General features: G+C 37.8%; 1 protein-coding gene across 1 annotated transcript in view; it reads left to right on the top strand.

The window, feature by feature from the left end:
* Nucleotides 1–22,243, top strand: part of LOC127452715 (adenylate cyclase type 2-like) — a 224,604-nt gene that overhangs the window by 168,077 nt on the left and 34,284 nt on the right. Inside the window, exons 5-15 of the mRNA XM_051718353.1 lie at nt 712–860; nt 6,686–6,797; nt 7,040–7,167; nt 11,708–11,866; nt 11,964–12,096; nt 15,023–15,199; nt 15,326–15,369; nt 15,860–15,940; nt 16,048–16,117; nt 16,260–16,357; nt 16,625–16,709. Of these exons, the coding sequence (XP_051574313.1) occupies nt 712–860; nt 6,686–6,797; nt 7,040–7,167; nt 11,708–11,866; nt 11,964–12,096; nt 15,023–15,199; nt 15,326–15,369; nt 15,860–15,940; nt 16,048–16,117; nt 16,260–16,357; nt 16,625–16,709 (1,236 nt within the window). The remainder of the gene's footprint in view (nt 1–711; nt 861–6,685; nt 6,798–7,039; nt 7,168–11,707; nt 11,867–11,963; nt 12,097–15,022; nt 15,200–15,325; nt 15,370–15,859; nt 15,941–16,047; nt 16,118–16,259; nt 16,358–16,624; nt 16,710–22,243) is intronic.

Raw genomic sequence — 22,243 nt, 5'->3', positions numbered from 1 at the left:
ACCAAAAAGTGTAACCCTTTACCTAAACCCTAAACCTAACTATGATTTTGATAATAAAATAATAAAACGTCAGGGTATAATACAAGACAAGGGAAGCATATGACAGGTTATTGACATACATCAGTCATTTGTATGTAATGCATAAATAAATATGGAATAAGTAGACCGACTTGTTCACTGACATTTCCTTTCTTAAAAATAAAGTGTTGGATAGGATGCTTGTTAAAATTTGATGCCTGTATTGTATTGAATTTAACATTAATGAATGTATTGATTGGCAAGTCTCTGTGGGATTAAAAGTCATACATTTTCATACAAGCCAAGTCGTATAATATGTTATGATTTTGCCATCTAGTTGTCATTTTACTATGTTGTTATCTCCATGTATGCTTTAAGACCAATTTTCACTTAATAAAGGAAAAGGTTCTTTCATCCCCACTGTTTGATTATTCGGAAAACACTGGTTTAAATTTATTTAACGTAATGTTTTATAGTTATAGAGTGGATTATTGGATTCATTTGTTGCTTTCTTTGCGCAAAAAGATGGGCCACGTGTTGAGTTGCACTGGTCTGAAGACTGTATTATTTAATATAAGCATTTATTTCATACAAGTCTCTGCTGCACATATTAAAGAGACAGGCTACACGATTGTGCATATGAGGCATAATTATCTCATGCTATCTTCCCACTGTGCTGTGGTTTTGCTACAGGAGCGTCTGTTACTGTCTCTGCTTCCTGCTCACATCGCCCGAGTGATGAAAGCTGAAATCATTCAGAGGCTCCAGGGACCAAAGTTTGGCCAGGTGGAAAACACCAACAACTTCCATAATTTATATGTACAACGTCACATCAACGTCAGGTGCGTCTTTCGTCATTTTCTAATACTGAAACTGAACAGCAGGAAATTAGGATTTCTCATCAAAATCTCACTCATTATGAATCCTAATGAAGTGAAAGAACCCCTCATCAGAAAGTAAAGGTTGGAGTTAACATTAGTAGAACATTAGTATAATATATAAACTGCCGATATTTTATTGTACACAGACTTGAACACCACATTTTTTATTTTATTTTTTTTACATTTTCCCTCAACTAATAGACTACTACAGATCTACCTGCCATCTTTTGGTTTAAGAAGCATTTTCTTGTGCCAAAAGTAGCTATACCATTAATAGATGTATAATGAGATACAGAATATTCTAATTATAAAATATTTATTAGAATTTAATATAAGAAGCATCCATTATGCATGGGAAAGAAGTGCATTGCAAAGTCCATGAATGATGTGTGTTTAAAGCTAATTTTAAGTCATACTGACATAAAACGTTTTTTGTAAATTAGTTACATTTTCTTGACGGAAATCTGATATATGGCAATATATGTAATACACATATAATAAGTATGTTTATGTAGGGTTTTCACTGAAAATATATGCAACATACAGTATATTTCCAATACTACAAAAATGTAAATTGATTTTAATATATGTAACATACTGTATATTTTATCAAATCATAGTGCAGTTTGAATATGTACATATATGCCCAAATATATTAACTATAATTTTATAAATATGAAATATTTCATATTTATAAAATATTTATAAATATGTTCATATGTGTATGTGTGTGTGTGTGTGTGTATATATATATATATATATATATATATATATATATATATATATATATATATATATAAATAAACATAACCATTCTTGCATATATATATATATATATATATATATATATATATATATATATACACACACACACACACACACACTGGCAGCCAAAAGTTTGGAATAATGTACAGATTTTGCTAATTGGTACTTTAATTCACCAAAGTGGCATTTAACTGATCAAAGTATAGTCAGGACATTACTAATGTAAAAAACAGCACCATCATTATTTGAAAAAAGTCATTTTTGATCAAATCTAGACAGGCCCCATTTCCAGCAGCCATCACTCCAACACCTTATCCTTGAGTAATCATGCTAAATTGCTAATTTGGTACTAGAAAATCACTTGCCATTATATCAAACACTGCTGAAAGCTATTTGGTTTGTTAAATGAAGCTAAACATTGTCTTTGTGTTTGGTTTTGAGTTGCCACAGTATGCAATAGACTGGCATGTCTTAATGTCAATATTAGGTCAAAGATGGCAAAAAAGAAACAGCTTTCTCTAGAAACTCTTCAGTCAATCATTGTTTTTAGGAATGAAGGCTATACAATGCTTGAAATAGCTACAAAACTGAAGATTTCATACAAAGGTGTACACTACAGTCTTCAAAGACAAAGGACAACTGGCTCTAACAAGGACAGAAAGAGATGTGGAAGGCCCAGATGTACAACTAAACAAGAGGATAAGTACATCAGAGTCTCTAGTTTGAGAAATAGATACCTCACATGTCCTCAACTGACAGCTTCATTGAATTCTACCTGCTCAACACCAGTTTCATGTACAACAGTAAAGAGAAGACTCAGGGGTGCAGACCTTATGGGAAGAATTGAAAAGAAAAAGTCACTTTTGGAACAGAAAAACAAAAAGAAAATGTTAGAGTGGGCAAAGAAACAGACATTGGACAACAGATCATTGGAAAAGAGTGTTATGGATCTTAACCCCATTGAGCTTTTGTGGGATCAGCTGGACTGTAAGGTGCATGAGAAGTGCCCGACAAGACAGTCACATCTATGGCAAGTGCTACAGGAAGTGTGGGGTGAAATGTCACCTGAGTATCTGGACAAACTGACAGCTAGAATGCCAAGGATCTGCAAAGCTGTCATTGCTGCACGTGGAGAGTTTTTTGATGAGAACTCTTGGAAGTAGTTTAAATTTAGCAATAGCAATTTTTCATATTATTAATGTCCTGACTATACATTGTGATCAGTTGAATGCCACTTTGGTGAATAAAAGTACCAATTTCTTTCCATAAGAGCTAAATCTGTACATTATTCCAAACTTTTGGCCACCAGTGTGTGTGTGTATATATATATATATATATATATATATATATATATATATATATATATATATATATATATACAGGTGCATCTCAATAAATTAGAATGTCGTGGAAAAGTTAATTTATTTCAGTAATTCAACTCAAATTGTGAAACTTGTGTATTAAATAAATTCAATGCACACAGACTGAAGTAGTTTAAGTCTTTGGTTCTTTTAATTGTGATGATTTTGGCTCACATTTAACAAAAACCCACCAATTCACTATCTCAAAAAATTAGAATATGGTGACATGCCAATCAGCTAATCAACTCAAAACACCTGCAAATTTTTCCTGAGCCTTCAAAATGGTCTCTCAGTTTGGTTCACTAGGCTACACAATCTGCTGATCTGACAGTTGTCCAGAAGACAATCACTGACACCCTTCACAAGGAGGGTAAGCCACAAACATTCATTGCCAAAGAAGCTGGTTGTTCACAGAGTGCTGTATCCAAGCATGTTAACAGAAAGTTGAGTGGAAGGGAAAAGTGTGGAAGAAAAAGATGCACAACCAACCGAGAGAACCGCAGCCTTATGAGGATTGTCAAGCAAAATCGATTCAAGAATTTGGGTGAACGTCACAAGGAATGGACTGAGGCTGAGGTCAAGGTATCAAGAGCCACCACACACAGACGTGTCAAGGAATTTGGCTACAGTTGTCATATTCTTCTTGTTAAGCCACTCCTGAACCATAGACAATGTCAGAGGCGTCTTACCTGGGCTAAGGAGAAGAAGAACTGGACTGTTGCCCAGTGGTCCAAAGTCCTCTTTTCAGATGAGAGCAAGTTTTGTATTTCATTTGGAAACCAAGGTCCTAGAGTCTGGAGGAAGGGTAGAGAAGCTCATAGCCCAAGTTGCTTGAAGTCCAGTGTTGTTTCCACAGTCTGTGATGATTTGGGGTGCAATGCCATCTGCTGGTGTTGGTCCATTGTGTTTTTTGAAAACCAAAGTCACTGCACCCGTTTACCAAGAAATTTTGGAGCACTTCATGCTTCCTTCTGCTGACCAGCTTTTTAAAGATGCTGATTTCATTTTCCAGCAGGATTTGGCACCTGCCCACACTGCCAAAAGCACCAAAAGTTGGTTAAATGACCATGGTGTTGGTGTGCTTGACTGGCCAGCAAACTCACCAGACCTGAACCCCATAGAGAATCTATGGGGTATTGTCAAGAGGAAAATGAGAAACAAGAGACCAAAAAATGCAGATGAGCTGAAGGCCACTGTCAAAGAAACCTGGGCTTCCATACCACCTCAGCAGTGCCACAAACTGATCACCTCCATGCCACGCCGAATTGAGGCAGTAATTAAAGCAAAAGGAGCCCCTACCAAGTATTGAGTACATATACAGTAAATGAACATACTTTCCAGAAGGCCAACAATTCACTAAAAATGTTTTTTTTATTGGTCTTATGATGTATTCTAATTTTTTGAGATAGTGAATTGGTGGGTTTTTGTTAAATGTGAGCCAAAATCATCACAATTAAAAGAACCAAAGACTTAAACTACTTCAGTCTGTGTGCATTGAATTTATTTAATACACGAGTTTCACAATTTGAGTTGAACTACTGAAATAAATGAACTTTTCCACGACATTCTAATTTATTGAGATGCACCTGTATATACTATTTATATATTCACACCTCAAAAACTCTACTTTGTTTGTGATTGAAGAAATTTAGTGCATTACATTTACCTGAGGTCTCCCCTACTCTTTTCAATTTTTTTAAGTAATACTTAGTTTAACTAAACAGTTCCGTTCAAGTTCTATTGTGATGGCTCACATATACAAGAGTCTTTGAAGGACTCTCTAACTTATCACAACTTTTTGGAGTGCCACGATTATCTTAGCTTGTTCCTTAAGCTTTCATTCGCCATTATACAGAAGCATTAGACACTGCTGCAATGACTGTAATGCATTTAAATGGAAAGGTCAGAGATTTGAAAAAGTACAAAACAGTTCTGTTACACAATGTGCCACACGTTCACACACAGCCTGAAACACAGATACTCAGTATTCTGAGGGTCTTGTTCTGGTCTTGCTGGGGTTCATTCTGTCATGATTTGGGGATAACTTTACCATTAACCATTAACCATTAATTGTTGTTATGTTGTTGTTATGCGTAAAAGAAAATTATTATTAAGCAATTGCATGGTTTCAATTGCACATATATATTAGAGATGTGCATTTTGCATGGTAACCATATGTAATATTCAGTTTAACCACGAGAGTTCACGAACGGTTATTCAGATATTTGTCGGGAGTAGGGACTCTGGAATAAAGAAGGTTTATTGCAATGGATGTGCATCAAACACTACACAAAATAATCACTTACATTAAAGTCAGACAAAAATAATCAGACTGTCACTGCTTGCAACATAGGATTCTTAACCAACGGAAAATACGTGCAGGTACTTTATGTGCTAAACCTGATACGTTCTCTGCCCAGGCAGATTCACATTTCTACGAGGCAGCGAACGCTAGTATTGTCATGTGTGTGGAATTTCACTGCTGTGGTTTTTTAGCCTCTTCAGGATGCCTTGATATTTAAATGGATTTGCATTTAACTTGTGGAATTATTGTCTGCACACCAGAGCAAAGAGATAAAAAAAACACTGGCTTACTGTTTATCAAGCGCTGAAACTTTGCCAGGTGAAAAACAATCTGGAATCATGTGCAACAGTGTAACAGTCACATGTAGTCCTCTTTGCAACCTGAACATCTTCAGACCGTCAAATCTTTGTGACACCTGCGCTAAAAAAGCTAGATGCAGCGCAACAAATAGTGAAACAGAACGCTGATGTCTCGTGATGCATTTATAAATATTGAAGTTCTTTTTAACTTGACACAGTATCTAAAAACTGCGGTGGTCATAAGCAAAACACTGAACGGTCAAAGACATAAATTCAGCCTATGTTTACATTGAAAAACAATTGTAAAATGCACAGACTCACACAGAAATAACTGTGAACAGCATCTAACTCGCCCTAAACTTGAAAAACTGGCCTGAGCCTGGCCCAAACCGACATTTTTTCCAATACTTTCTAGCTTGGATCCAGTTGAAGACCTTTATTGCACATGTAGAGTAAACGAATAGTGGTTTTGGTATTCAAATCTTGGTGCATCGAGCGGTTAACCGAATATCTGTGCACATCCCTAATATATACACTACCAGTCAAAAGTTTGGACACACCTACTTATTTTTTATTTTGCACAATTGAGAATAATATGAAAGTGATCAAAATGTAAAATAATACAAACAGTTTTATAGGAGTTAAAACCTGTTTTTATAGTTAAGTGTAGGAAAACATACTACAAATAAAATATTATATTTTGGATTCTTCAATCTAGTCAACCTTTGTCTAGATTACAGCTCTGCTCACTCTGTGCATGCTCTCAATCACTTTCATGAGAGACCACTTGGGATGCTTTTACTGTAAAACTGTTCTGAATTAGTTGGATTCTTGGTTCTTTTCCTTTACTACCTGGTCCAGTTCATCCATTAGTAGTTTTGCAAAGATGTTCATAGGCACAGTATATAATTATTTACAAAACTAATTTCAATTATTTAAGTATAAGCTTTTAAACAAAAGGATTTGAAGATCTCAAGAAACATTAATTCAGTCAAACATTGGATTGGTAGAGTAAATCTTAATGTAAATCTATATATCTTTTTTTTTTTTTTACAGCATTTTGTATGCTGATATTGTTGGATTTACCCGCTTGGCTAGTGATTGTTCACCCGGAGAGCTGGTCCATATGTTGAATGAACTATTTGGCAAATTTGATCAGATTGCCAAGGTAAGCTGACTCACTCTGTCTAGTAACTGAAATGAACCCAGTTTTACACAACAACAATTTTACACACCAACAATTCTTCTCCATGTACTGTAAGTGTTTTACTGTTTGCTATTTTTGTGAAAAGAAATGACTTTACAAAACTCAAACCAAGCATACATAGATTTGTACATTATTACAGTCTTTACTGTATGTTAAGATGGTTTCAGTCTGTTGAAGTCCTTGATTGTTTCTGTGTGTTTCAGGAAAATGAATGTATGAGAATTAAAATTCTAGGGGACTGTTATTACTGTGTATCTGGCCTCCCAGAGTCCTTGCCAAACCATGCCAAAAACTGTGTGAAGATGGGACTAGATATGTGTGAAGCCATAAAGTAAGTTCAGCCCAACATATCTGTGCACTCTACTTTATACTTTATACTTTGTCTACACTAGTGGTTCTGAACTGGTGAATCTGTTCTGATAGGATTGCAGACAACAGATAAAAAAAAAAGAAAAGAAAAAGAAAGTAAGAAAATAAAAATCTAAATGTAAACAAAAAAAATGCAAATAACTATAATTGTGCATAATTAGGATAGCAATAATACATAGGCTCATCCACTTGGTGAATAAAATAAGACTTTTAAATTCTTATGTTTGAGTTGAAGGACATTAAACTTTTGATTATACACAATTTTGCTACAGAAATCTGGGTCCTTCTGAAAGGAAACCAGTTGAGAACCATTGTTCTTAACATCAGTAGAGCTCTATACAGTAAACACAAAGGGCTTGTTCATCTACTGATATACTATGTTCCTTCCAGATCTTAGAAGACAGAATTTTAAGTACTGATTGCTTGAAAACATCTGTCCTAGTTTCTTAATAATTTACCAGGTATAAATTGGGGTTATGCAAACCTGTTCAAGCATTCTCTAAGCAACAACTTTTTGAACACCTGGCATTATTGCGCTGTTGCTCATTCACACAGGAATTTCTGTATACATGTAACTTCAAGTGGCTTAAAATATAATACAATTATTATATAATAAACAGACCTGGTTTACATACTTCTGTCATATGACAGAAACTGTTTGCATACTAGCTCGATTAATATGGAGGAATTTAGCAAAGTAAATCAAGCAGCAGAGCCTCTTTAAGGGGCTGACTGGACTCGGACATGATACCTGGCTGTCCTGGTAGTGAGTCAGAGGCCTCAGAGGTCAGACTGTGGAAAATGACTGGTGCTCAGTGCAGACGAGTGGGCTGTCTTTCTCTTATCTCTACCAGTTCTGCAGGAGGCTACAAGAATGATATCTCTATATTAGTAGTTGCTGGCAAATTGTGGAGGTGGAAAGCATGTTATGAATTCCTGTTAAAAGAAGAGGGAAATATTAAGGAATCTTGTGGCTAAATACAATTGAATTCCATAATAATAAAAAAGATTTTATAAAATTAAAGGAAATTGTTATACTTGTAGGTTAAATTTTCTGTTCCCTGGGATGATTTGAAAGGAAAAAGTATGCTTTATCCAAAAAACAATCATAGTTCCTTTATGTTGGGCTTGTCCCCTACCAAGACTTTTTAACTTCCCCTCTAATATAAATGTATAAAAAGATAGGGTTAAAATCAGAAAATTTTGGACATTTGCACATTTGGTATATATACACAGTATATATGCACGATTTATATAAAAAGGAAAGTTCCAATATTGTATTAATATATGTTGATTAAATCAGTAAATTAACATTAACTGATTAATAAGTACTGTGAACATATATTGTTCATTGTTAGTTCATGTTAACTAAATAATGTTAACCAATAAAACCTTAATGTAAAGTGTTACCATTGAGTTTTTCTGAAAACGTTTCTGTTTGATTATCACAGAAATGTGTCAGACTTACGGTTTGAAGATCAGAAATGTAAGTCATTTTATGAATTGTACATCATGAACTGAGGGTTACTTCATTCAGTTTTGTTAGCTCATCAGATATTATTTAAGAATTTAAATTCAGAAACAACCAATATCAAAGAATCCACACCATAACACATTAAATCAAAATCCAGTATATAATTAATCAAGGCCATGATCCTTATAACATAACGTGACAAATATTTTAAAGGAATAGTTCACCCAAAAATGAAAATTCTCTCATCATTTACTATTGTTTACTCATTTACAGCTCTGTAGGTCCATACAATATAAGTTAAAGGTTATCAGGTTACTTTTGTAGCTCCAAAAATCACATAAAGGAAACATAAACAAAATCCATAAGACTCCAGTGGTTTAATCCATATCTTCAGAAGTGATATAATAGGTGTGGATAAGAAACAGAACAATATTTAAGTCCTTTTTTACTCTAAATCTCCACTTTAACTTTGAACGTGAAACTAAACAGGCACCACATGTAAAAGTGAAAGTGAAAGTGGAGATTTAGAGTAAAAAAGGAATTTTGATCTGTTTCTCACCCACACCTATTATATCACTTCTGAAGATATAGATTTAACCACTGGAGTCTTATGGATTACTTCTGCTTCCTTTATGTGATTTTTGGAGCTACAAAGGTCTGTTCCCCTTCTGTCACTGACTCGAAGTTATGTTGATGTAGTGACACTAGGGGTCGCTCCTGGGAGCCCCAAACACCTCCAATCTTTGAGAAAAGGCCAATGAGGATTGGCAAGTGGAATTTGCATGCCACTCCCCCGGACATACGGGTATAAAAGGAGCTGGCTCGCAACCACTCATTCAGATTTTTCTTCGGAGCCGAGCGGTTGTGTGTCAGCGAGCTGAATTCCACTGCCGGTCCATTCACCTCAGATAGAAGTGTATGCTGTTGGATATACAGCATATTTCAGTGGCTTTCTCTCCTTCTGCACGCTTAGTGCAGTCTACGCCCCTGGGCGCTTCGACAGCGCTACTGAGAGGGTATATATTTCTTCAAAGAGTATATTCTCCGCGATCAGAGCAACACATTGACGTGAACGTCTTTTTAAAGACTTGTCTTTTTAAAGATGCCTTTCTGTCTTTGTGTGATTCCTGGATGCAGTCGTTATCTCTCCGCCTCCGATAGCCACGGACGCTACCTCTCATGTCTGGTCCGCGCTCGCACTGAGGCAGCGTTCGTGGATGGTTCATGTTCTCATTGCAAGAACATGACCATGGCAATGTTGCGGTCGCGGCTTTCCTTCCTCCGAGGGAAAGCCATTCCAGCCGCCCCCTGCGCTGCGCCTTCTACCTACGGGTATGAGGCTGGCCCTGCTGGTGCTCGAGGCAATTTTTGGGATTTCAGTGGGCGTGGCCTCGCCGGGTAATTCCCTGTGGACCTCCCGTTCCCCAGCACGCTCATCTGCCTCCGTCGAGTTCCGAGATGAGACGAGATGGCCTCACGGCCAGCCTAACATCTCTCTCGGGGCTTGTGAGCAGGATGAGTCCTTGATCGCTGCGTCAGAGTGCGCACTGGCGATGTCGGATGCCGAAGACTCAACTGGGCTGCCACCTTCGGGTCTGCCCGCCCAGTCTGAGGCCAACGCAGAGCTGACCGCCATGCTTGCCCGGGCCACCACGAGTGTCAGGTTGGACTGGAACTCTCCACCCTCCCTTGAGCCCTCGCGGCTAGATGACTGGTTCCTGGGCTCGGGGCACCCCTTCTTCCTGGAAGTGCACGATGACTTGACGAGGTCCTGGAGGGCACCTTTTTCTGCATGAACTCAACTTCCCAGCTCGTCCACTCTCACTACCCTCGACAGCGGGGCGGCCTGTGGGTACAGGGAGATCCCTCAGGTGGATAAGGCGGTTGCGTTGCATCTCTGCCAGCAAAACGCTGCCACCTGGCGGGATCGTCTGGCGCTCCCCTCCAGGGCCTGTAGGACTACATCATCTCTGGCGACTAAAGCCTACAGTGCCGCTGGACAGGCCGCCTCCACCCTGCACGCCATGGCCCTCCTGCAAGTACACTAGGCCAAGGCACTGAAAGAGCTGCATGTGGGTATCCCTGATCCCGATGTGATGCAGGAGCTGCGCTCGGTGACCGATCTCGCCCTCCGAGTGACGTAGGTTATGGCACTCGGCACTCGGGCAGGCGATGTCCACCTTGGTGTCCAGGAGCACCACCTGTGGCTGAATCTGGTCGAGATGAGGGATGCCGACAAGTCACTACATCGACACAATGTCCCTCTTGCCACAATGCTGTACTATCCACTGAAATGGCCGGGACCTTGTCTCGGCTCCTCAGCACAAAACCTGAATGAGTGATTGCGAGCCAGCTCCTTTTATACCCGTATGTCCAGGGGAGTGACATGCAAATTCCACTCGCCAAGTCTCATTGGCCTTTTCTCAAAGATTGGAGGTGTTTGGGGCTCCCAGGAGCGACCCCTAGTGTCACTACATCGACACAAAGTCTCGTTCCCTCCATCAGGGAACGGAGGTTACAACAGTAACCGAGACGATCACCATTAACTTGCATTGTACAGATCTGAAATATTCTTTTAAAGATCTTTGTTTGTGTTCTGCTGAAGAAAGAAAATCATACACATATGGGATGGCATGAAGGTGAGTAAATGGTAAGAGAATTTTCATTTTTGGGTGAACTATCCCTTTAACATTGGTGAAATGTAATCTGAAGAAGTTTCTTTATTTTCTTAAAGATTTTGAGTTCTTAAAAGGGCCCCTAATTGAAGAATTATTCTTGCTTGAGTGCTTGATCAGGGTCATAATAGAGACACTGGCTTAAACCCAGCATTAACATTGTTTTAAGCTATTTTAGTATGTAACAAAAAACAATATTTCAAAGGTCATGCTTTTTAAAAGATCATAGCCATATCTCTTGTTCAAATGTATTTCTAATCATGTTACAGCATAAGTTTAAATCAATATGCTGATATATGTTTAACTCAGAAGAAGATGTGCTTATTCTCTATTCTTCTTTCTTTTCTATTAAGGAAAGTACGGGATGCCACAGGTGTGGACATTAACATGCGAGTGGGTGTTCATTCTGGGAACGTTCTCTGTGGTGTGATTGGCCTCCAGAAATGGCAATATGATGTCTGGTCACATGACGTGACTTTAGCCAATCACATGGAAGCTGGGGGTGTACCTGGGTAAGCCATTGTAGTCAGTATTAATTCTCAGTTTGTAGTAGGTAGCTGAAAATATGGTGAGAGATTAATAGTAATTGCAACTCCTTTTGATGAATAGACGAGTCCACATCACCTCAGTCACTCTTGAGCACCTGGACGGGGCATATAAAGTAGAAGATGGAGATGGTCAGGAACGAGATCCTTATCTCAAAGAGCATGGAGTTGTTACCTTCTTGGTGATCAACCCAAAGGTATGAAACACCCAAAACAAATCCTTTCTGAAGTTACTGTCATCTTAGGAACTCTTGTGACAGTACATTCAGATGAAGTCAGAAGTTTACATACACTTAGGTTGAAGTTATTAAAACTCATTTTTTAACAACTCCACAGATTTCATATTAGCAAACTATAGTTTTGGCAAGTCGTTTAGGACATCTACTTTGTGCATGACACTTTTAATTGACTATATCACAATTCCAGTGGGTCAGAAGTTTACATATACTAAGTTAACTGTGCCTTTAAGCAGCTTTGAAAATTCCATAAAATGATGTCAAGCCTTTAGACAATTAGCCAATTAACTTCTGTTTGGAGGTATACTGAATTGGAGGTGTACCTGTGGATGTATTTTAAGGCCTACCTTCAAACTCAGTGCCTCTTTCCTTGACATCATGGGAAAATCAAAAGAAATCAGCCAAGCAAAAAATTGTGGACCTCCACAAATCTGGTTCATCCTTGGGAGCAATTTCCATATACCTGAAGGTACCACGTTCATCTGTACAAACAATAGCATGCATTCTGTCTCCTAGAGATGAACATAGTTTGGTGCGAAAAGTGCAAATCAATCCCAGAATAACCTTGTATAGGTTGTGTAAAGGACCTTGTGAAGATGCTGGAGGAAACGGGTAGACAATTATCTATATCCACAGTAAAACGAGTCCTATATCAACATAACCTGAAAGGCTGCTCAGCAAGGAAGGAGCCAATGCTCCAAAACTGCCATAAAAAAGCCAGACTACATTTTGGAAGTGCACATTGGGACAAAGATCTTACTTTTTGGAGACATTTCCTCTGAAACAAAAATGGAACTTTTTGGCCATAATGACCAACGTTATGTTTGGAAGAAAAAGGGTGAGGCTTGCAAGCCAAAGAACACCATCCCAACCATGAAGCATGGGGGTGGCAGCATCATTTTGTGGGGGTGCTTTGCTGCAGGAGGGACTGGTGCACTTCACAAAAGAGATGGCATCATAACGAAGAAAATGATGTGGATATATTGAAGCAACATCTCAAGACATCAGCCATAAAGTTAAAGCTCGGTCGCAAATGAGTCTTCCAAATGAACAGTTACCCCAAGCATACCTTCAAAGTTGTGGCACAATGGCTTAAGGACAACAAAGTCAAGGTATTGGAGTGGCCATCACAAAGCCCTGACCTCAATCTGATAGAAAATCTGTGGGCAGAACTGAAAAAGCTTGTGCGAGCAAGGAGGCCTACAAACCTGACTCAGTTACACCAGTTCTGTCAGGAGGAATGGACCAAAATTCCAGCAACTTATTGTGAGAAGCTTGTGGAAGGCTAACCAAAATGTTTAACCCAAGTTAAACAATTTAAAGGCAATGCTACCAAATACTAACAAATTGTATGTGAACTTCTGACCCACTGGGAATGTGATGATAGAAATAAAATCTGAAATAAATCATTCTCTCTACTATTATTCTGACATTTCACATTCTTAAAATAAAGTAGTGATCCTAACTGACCTAAGACAGGGAATGTTTTCTATGATTAAATATCAGGAATTGTGAAAAACTGAGTTTAAATGAATTTGGCTAAAGTGTATTTAAACTTCTGACTTAAACTGTATACAGGAGGAATTCACTATGAATGAATTGTGCTCGCTGATACCATTGTTGATTTGCATGCAGTGTTTGCGTTGTTTTATCACCCAGTTCACAACAGGAATTGTGCAAATCAGGTAAAAGCCAAAAAAATGTTGGCTGAATGCTATTAGTATGGTGCAATTCCCCATCTTCCAGACCAGTCTTGAGTGCTATAGATGGTGGTGGATCCAGAAATACTTCCACAATCTGGCATACTATGCTTGAACTGTACAGCAACTCTCCACTGCAGCGATACAGACATCCATGCAAAAAGTGTTCTTGATTACACATTCTGTAATAATCCTCATTTACATAGAAAGAATGCATTAAAAAACCCACATTTATAAAATATAAAAAGCCGAAATGTTTTCTCCTGAACTAACTAAAGCATCCTAGGCGAACAAAGCCCGCATTTATACTATGTGTGGCGTTGTTTTAAAATTAGTTTGTTGAGGGAAATAAATAAAGAATGTCACATCTAAACCACACCCACGATTAATTTTGACCTATCATAAACACTTCTTGACTAACGGAGTTCTCCTAAGTCAAAAACTTCAGGGATGTGCATGAACAGGAGAAATATCACCAAACAAAATCCTTAGCAGCAGTGTCAGAAAATAAATTTTACATTAAGAGGCAATGTTTTCCCCCTGAATTTGATTTTCAGGGGCTTTTTTTCTAATAATTTTAAACAAACTGTATTTCATCCATTCATGTAAAATACTTCACTTTATTTAAAATAAATTCATATTTTATGCCACAATATGTACAGTATAACTAGGAATATAATAGAATATTAAGAACTGTTTCTGAATTTCAGGGGCATTTTTGTCTTTTTTGTTTAAATTATTGCTTCAGCCAAAATTTCTGACCCTGCTTAGCAGAACAAAAATGTCAGTGCATTTCATAAATTTTTAGGCAAACTAAATGAATAAGCCAGTACATCCCATTCAAACCACACCCATGAATAGTTTTAACCAATCATAATAGCTCTTTGTATAGCTGAGTTCTCTTAGGTCAAGAATTTCAGGAATAAGTTCGAACAGGAGAAATGTCACCAAACAAACACCTTAGCAGAACAAAATATCAGTGCATTTGGTCATATTTTTTAGGCGAACTAAAAGAACCATATTCGGCCAGTATGTATAAATTAGCCTAAACAATGACATAATTTAAATACATTGCAGCACCGTTACAATGTATTCTATGTCTGCTTAATGTTTATATAATGCATTGTATCCCCTGCTTTTGCCAACTGAGAAGGTTTAGTGAAGCTTCCTGTGGTTTGTGTTATTAGGCTGAGAGGAAGAGTCCTCAACACCACTACAGACCCAGACACGCCATGGACGGGCCGAAGATGAGAGCTTCAGTGAGAATGACTAGATACCTGGAGTCCTGGGGTGCAGCCAAGCCTTTTGCCAACCTTCACCACCGAGACAGCATGACCAATGAGAACGGAAAGATCAACACCGCTGTAAGCCTTCCTTTTTATAAATAATCATTTCACATGAGGCCTTAGTTCGAGCCCTGATAAACCTATAAAAGCATTAGGAGTTGCCCTTGTCACTATAATGACTCACCGCTTTCTACTTTTTAACAGGATGTCCCACTGGGCCAATACCACTTTCAAAGACGCTCAGAGAGGTGAATCTTCACTTTTCTTTTTTTTTTTTTTTGTCAATTTTTCAATTGCTTTTAACCATCTGGTCTCACTGTGATTATAAGTTGATGTATGAAGTCAGTCAGTAACCTTCAGGTGTAGCTCATAACATTAACTATGAACCACAAATTTTATTTATTTATTTATTTTTTCTCATAATTTTAAGGTTGGAGTTGGGGTTATGGTTAGTTAGGGTTAGGGCTAGGCAAAAAAAAAAAAAAAAAAACTTTAAAATTATTTGCTTTAAAACTATGTTTGGGCTATCTTTCTTTAAAAAATATATGCCACTTGCTTTGATATTTTATTTTATAATGTAAAAACCATCATTCGTTGGACTTTTTGGGCCATTGTAGTATATTGGACTATTTATAAGGAATACGTATAGAAATAATAGATTAGTGATTTTAGCTGCTCATTAACATATGACAAAAAATATCTGAGACAAAGTCAGTCATAAATCTGTTTCCTCATTAGAACAAAATCTCAGAAGAAGCGTTTTGAGGAGGAACTCAACGAGAGGATGATTCGAACTTTCGATGGCATCAATTCTCAAAAGTAGGTCATCTCATATATATCAGCTGTATTTACCCATGATGTTGAATGTTCTAGTTATCTTTAATGCCTGCCTGGTTTAATCTATCCCTATCTTTTAATTTCCACAGACAGTGGCTCAAATCAGAGGACATTCAGAGAATATCTTTGTTTTTCCACAATAAAGCATTGGAAAAAGAGGTGAGCATTGACACTCCGCCAGTTATTGTTTGCTTTAGCTATAGCCATCCGTGGTGCATCAATAATACAGCAACACAGTCAGTCAATTTAATTAAAATAGAGTTGGATGCTCTATGCGAACAGTGTGTTCTTTTCCTTGCAGTATAGAGCAACAACCCTGCCAGCCTTCAAATATTACATCACCTGTGCCTGCTTGATATTCTTCTGCATTTTCATCGTGCAGATCCTGGTCCTGCCAAAGTATGTTCATTCAATGTTTCAGTATGCTTTACAAGGCATAAAAAATAAAAAAAAATAAAAAAAAAAAAATATATATATATATATATTCTTTTTTTTTTTTTTTTTTCCCAAGAGTTTTATGGGCATTTGTTTCTATTTAGGGTGGCTTCTATTTAAACTATATCTGCAGTGAATATGAGTTGTCAGGATGAATTTGTGAGGGAAAACACCTGTTCTCACTCTTCCGCTCTTCAAGTCCTCTTGTGCCCTGTCTCTGTCTTTTTTCAGAACTGCAGTATTGGGAATATCATTTGGAATGTCCTTCCTGATATTGTCTGTTATTCTGCTCATTTGTTTCATTGGCCATTTCATGGTAAGTATCAATTGAGCAAAGTGATTCTTTGCTAAATAATTTTCATGCTGTTAAAGGGGTAAAATGGAAAGGAGGAGGTGAGAACCGGACGAAGCATTAAAGTAATATTTAATTAAACAAAAACTGAAAGGGCAGCTGCCTGTAGCTCTCTCTCTCCCGAACCTTTATCCCTCTTGTGCCCTTCTGGCCCCACCTGCCGGCAGGTCTTCCCCACCTTCTCGGACCTGGGAGGGAGACAAGGGGAGGGAAAAACAACAAAAAAAGAGAGAGGGAAAGGCCAACACGGAGCGACAGCGGGAGAGAGAGAGAAAAAAAAATTTACTCGCCGGTTCTCTGATATGCCGTAGCCAGGTCCTCGGTCACCCCTCCACACTCTAGTGGATGACAGCCACTCCTCCCAGGGTGGATCGGAGGCAGTCCTCCGGCCCCTGGCAGACAGAATGCCCTGCCTCGTTTTAGTGGACGGTAAGGGTCTCCTCCGCCCCTGGCAGCAGTTCTCCCGCTCCAGGCGGTCGGCAGTGAGCCCCTCCCTGCTCGCAGACGGCAGTCTTCACTTTGACCCCGCCACGTTTTAGCGGCCGGAAGGGGTCTCCTCCGCCCCTGGCAGTAGCCCGACTCCTGGCGGATGGCCGCGGCTGCTCCTTTGGGGTGGATGGTAGTGGCGAGGACTCTACTACGGCACATCCCTCCTCCTTCCTGGGTTTCGGCACCAATGTAAAAGAGGTAAAATGGAAAGGAGGAGGTGAGAACCGGACGAAGGATCAAAGTAATATTTAATTAAACAAAAACACTTACAGGGCAGCTGCCTGTAGCGCTATCTCTCCCGAACTGCCGCCTCTGGCGGCCTTTATCCATCATCACGGCCCGGCCCCGCCCTCCTCCTTGCCACACACACGCTATTTGTTATTTGTTGTTTTTGGAAGACAAAAACATGTATGTCAGCTTTTGGTAGGGGGGCTGTATTTGTGGAGCAGTGATTTTCAACTGGTTTTGCTTCGTGACCCAGCTTTAACTTTGTATTTTCTTTTACCTTGCATAGTTTCATTCATGGTTTTTGAGTGTGATGGTATGTCAAGCAAACTGTCCATGTTCGCATCTGTCTATTTTGGCCAGCTTCTAACAAGTGACAGATGAATTTGCACTTACAGTAGAATTTGAATAGATGCACAGCTATTGACATAAACAAAAGTAGACCAACTGCCGTTTGCAAGGAACCAGAAAACCCTTGGTGATGTTACACTTACAATTATAACTAAAGGTTTTATTAATTTAAAGGATTTCTGGCAACTGTGCCTTGGTCTGTCCACCTTTTTCTTTGTCCTGTGATGCTTAGCAAGAAATGTGGGAGTTACTTCCATTGTCAAGTAAACATAGCAGTTGTTGTGGCGTACATCCATTAATTCTTTCATTGCGGTGTTGGGATTTTGAGGAGAAGATTTAAGATTTCATGAGGACATACATCAACCACTATATCAGTATGTTACTGAATGATGATAAACTGCAAAAAAGTCATAATGTCACTTGTTTGAGGTCTTGTTCACATTCATGTTTTCAGGTTTTGATTTCATGTCTTTTATTTTGGAAGTTTAGTTCACTTTTTCCTTGTTCCTGTTTGTTGTCATGTGATTTCCTGTTTCCCTCATGTGATCCTGTCTTGTATACTGATGTGACCATCTTGTTTCTTAGTTCTGTCCTGTCATTGGTTGTCTTGTTATCTTGTTTGGCCATGTCCATGTATTTAAACCCTCATGTTTGCCATTGTCCTTTGTGGAGTATTGTTGATTGTAATGTTAAAAGTCATGTCTTAGTCGAGTCCAGATATCCCTTTGTCAAGTCAAGTCTTTGCTTTGTTCGTGCTTTTGTTTTGTTTTGTTTATAATAAACTTCACTTAGGTTCTTCTTCATCTTCATCTCGTCATCGTCTTCATCATTCTTGACCTGCTCGCCTGCCTAAATGTTACACATAAAGACAAAAAAAGTGCGAACAAAACCAGTGGGCTGTTACTCCCAGATGCATTTGAGATTTAGTCTAAGCACAAACGCAAAATTTCGAACAAAATTATCAGTTGTTTTAGTGGAGTACCTGTGTTAGTTCAGCTTCAGATGTCTTGTCACCCTACATGTTCAAATCAGACAGACACACTGAGAAAGAGCCGTGAAGTTCTCATCCTTGGGAATGTAATCACTTTTTTAAGTTGTCTGATCGGATGGTTATTTCCTTTTAAATCCACGTCAGTTTAAACTTTTGTTCAGTGGGTGATGACTGGTGAGAGTTGGTGCTTCGCTGCCGTACGGGATGCATCAGGATGGCGTTTTAAACCTCGAATGAGATGTGGTTTTTGACTACCTCTGTATGTGTTTTTAGTGATCACAAAACATTTTGCACCCTGTTTACAACTATATTTAGCACTGACCATTTGTGATCTGATCGTCCGAAACACGTTTAAAATGAATGCAGCCAGAGCTCTCGAATGCTATAGAACGACTTCCGGCAGAAGTTCCACCCACATTCATTTTCCCAGTAAGAACCCCACTCAACTGTTAACTCAACACTAAACCATTACATTAACATTTAAAGTATATTAATATTTTAACCTTCTCAACTAAGAAATGTGTCACTATCAGAAGTGCAACTATCCATTTATGGATATATTTGGACTCGAGACCATACTCAAGTCTGAGTTTGACCTTAAGCCTAAGTCCAGACTTGAGTATCTCAACTCTACAGACCTGTGATTTCCAGTTGAGAACCACTGCTGTAGAGCATAGAGAGTGTTCGAAGCTTCTCATCTGTTTGTTACTGACAAATACTGACCAATAACTGACAATTGAGTCTTCATTCAATTTCAAGAAAGTGACAAGACATGAGAAAGAAGACTCATTATGCTTAACCACAGAGCTTTTTCTTAGGCTGTCACATCCCACTCTGACTTGAATCAGTATATCGTGAACACGAATTTGGGCACTTGCAAGGACATTGATCCTATAAACTTTATCAATGTTTCCATCCAAGTTGCAAATGTAATTTATGTTAAAAACCATAATATCACAAAAACAATGAGGGTGTTTCCATCCCATGTGTCAAAAGAACAAAACTGTCACTTCTGGAGAAATTGTAGCTTCTGTGACTCTTCAATTCTATTCTTAAAATAATCGTAGTTTAGAGCACATAGACAAAACAGCACATCACACAGTTCTGGGAGCACGGTGTGTGTGTGTTCCTCCTTTATTTCTTTGCTGTGCGGATCTATAAGATATTTTTCAAAATTGTCAATAAACCCACTGTAAAAACTTTTAGTGTGAGTTTACAGTAAATTCCTGGCTACTAGATGCATGACATTTACAGTACATTTTACAGTAGTATTTCAACAATATATAACAATTAAAAGACAACTGTATAATGTGACTTTACAGTGAACAGGTTCATGAAATTACTGTAATGTAGCAGTGCTGCACTGAATCACTATGATCATCTGTATTTTTTTTTTATCTACAGTGTTAGTTAACTGTCACCATCTTTGAGTTTTTTATGCTGAGTGTTGATATTTTGCGTGCCCGATTGACAACTCGTGATAAAAAGTTAATAAGCAATAAACCCAACCATATTACAGCCTAGCTTTGCAAACATCCCTTTCTCAATATGCATTTAAAATTATACTATTTCTTTTCTTTCAAATGTACCATATAGTGTAGACTGTACTTCATAATATGACATAAAGTCAACCACTGAATTAACTTATTTTCTCCATACATCACAGTACAATAAATTGTGTTCTTAAACATATTTGCACCAACTGGGAGAAAATGAATTAGAAATAAATAAGATAAGGTCCCATCCATAAGTAACACTTAACACCATAATGGTGACTTCAAACAAAACAACATTTTCCCATAATGCAGTGCGAAATTATAATTTCTTTTTTCACAGTAAATTACTGTTAAATCTTGTAAAAATCCTGGCAATTTTTCACAGTGCCTGCTCTTCGGCACAGTTCAAGTTTGTATTTGACTTAGTTGCTATACAAACTCGAATTAAAAATTTAGCCACCTCAAGTGTATATGTTTTTTATGCATATTTTGGAGATTTTATTTGCATCTTGGTGTTCCCATCCAGCTGTTTTTATATGATATCCCAAAATGCACATGAAAATACACGTAGATGGAAACCCAGCCACTGGGACACTGATGACTCAATTACTTGTGACACAATTGTGAAGTTGTGTATTAAAACACAGCTGGTAAGCCATTTCAAATTCACTGTATAAGACATCATCATGCATCTTCATATAAAAATATAGTGCTATTATGAAAGAACATACAAATGATCATTAGGGTTAGGAGCCGAGAACTGTTCTTTAGTCATTCATATAATAAAAATATTTTCATGACTTTCGGTTCTGTTAACAATTCTCAAACATGCATTAATCCAGCGATGTCTAATTATTGGATGGTTGTTGATATGACAATGTGTAGTTAAGATACACATTATGAGTTTTGTTGCAGGAAGTGATATAAAAAAAAAATGAATGAATGAAAGAATGAATGAATAAAATACCTAATTTAAAAAATCTGTGTAAAAACACCTTCTGCAAAAATTCTCTTAAAATATTAAATGATTTGGTAAATTTGGTAACAGACTGCTTAGGGCAGTAAATCCTATAAAAATGTAAAAATGATTTGCAAATATTTATTCCTCAAATGTACTAAAAGAATCATTAATGGAACTGTTAAGGAACTGGAATCATTAAGAAATCGGAATGAGAACCAAAATCGTTAAATTCCTTACGACTCACCTATCTTGAACATACAAGGGGTGTCTTTTTAATCGTCTTACAAATAATACTTAAAAGTTTTCAGGATTGTTTCCCTTTCATGTACATTCGGAATGAAAGATAATAACAAACAAACAGAAGACAAACAATAAAGCTTTGCCTTCATAAATTAATACTTGCACTCATCCTCTGAGTGCACTGGGACAATTTTTACACTCTACAACATTATGATTTTTAGTAGCTGCTATATACGAACCATAAGAATACATGCCTCATTGGCTTCATCTTTGAAAGTTTTATTCTGCAGAATGGTGTGTTGTTCACAGCTCATCCAATCTATTATGGAGCTGGACGGTCACGTGTTGGTTTAATGTTGTGATAGTTGTGTTGACTCAGTTTGCTGCCTGAATTGGTTGCTTTATTTCTTATTTCCCAGATGCATCAGTCAGAGTAAGATTTCCCAAATTCGCACGCATAAAAAAATGGTGTGAGAAATTAATCGATTCATGTATTTATTCTTCACCATGACCTTGCGATAACACTGTCAGATGAGGATGTGCTATCAAGATTTCCCATGGCATGCCCAAAACAATACAATTTACATACATTGCATTCATTTTATAATTATACAAATTTACTGTACTTTAGATCAGTGAGTTCAGACACATTTTGATGAATGAGACATTCCGTCTTTTGGGTGAATTTCCCCGTTCACAGAATTTGTTCAAATGAATCTCACTGTATTATTTCCATGTGTTGTTG

This window comes from Myxocyprinus asiaticus, chromosome 15 (genome assembly GCF_019703515.2).
Source record: "Myxocyprinus asiaticus isolate MX2 ecotype Aquarium Trade chromosome 15, UBuf_Myxa_2, whole genome shotgun sequence".
NCBI lineage: Eukaryota > Metazoa > Chordata > Actinopteri > Cypriniformes > Catostomidae > Myxocyprinus > Myxocyprinus asiaticus.
The sequence above is the reverse complement of the archived record's forward strand: the minus strand, read 5'-3'. Positions and strand labels throughout refer to the sequence as shown.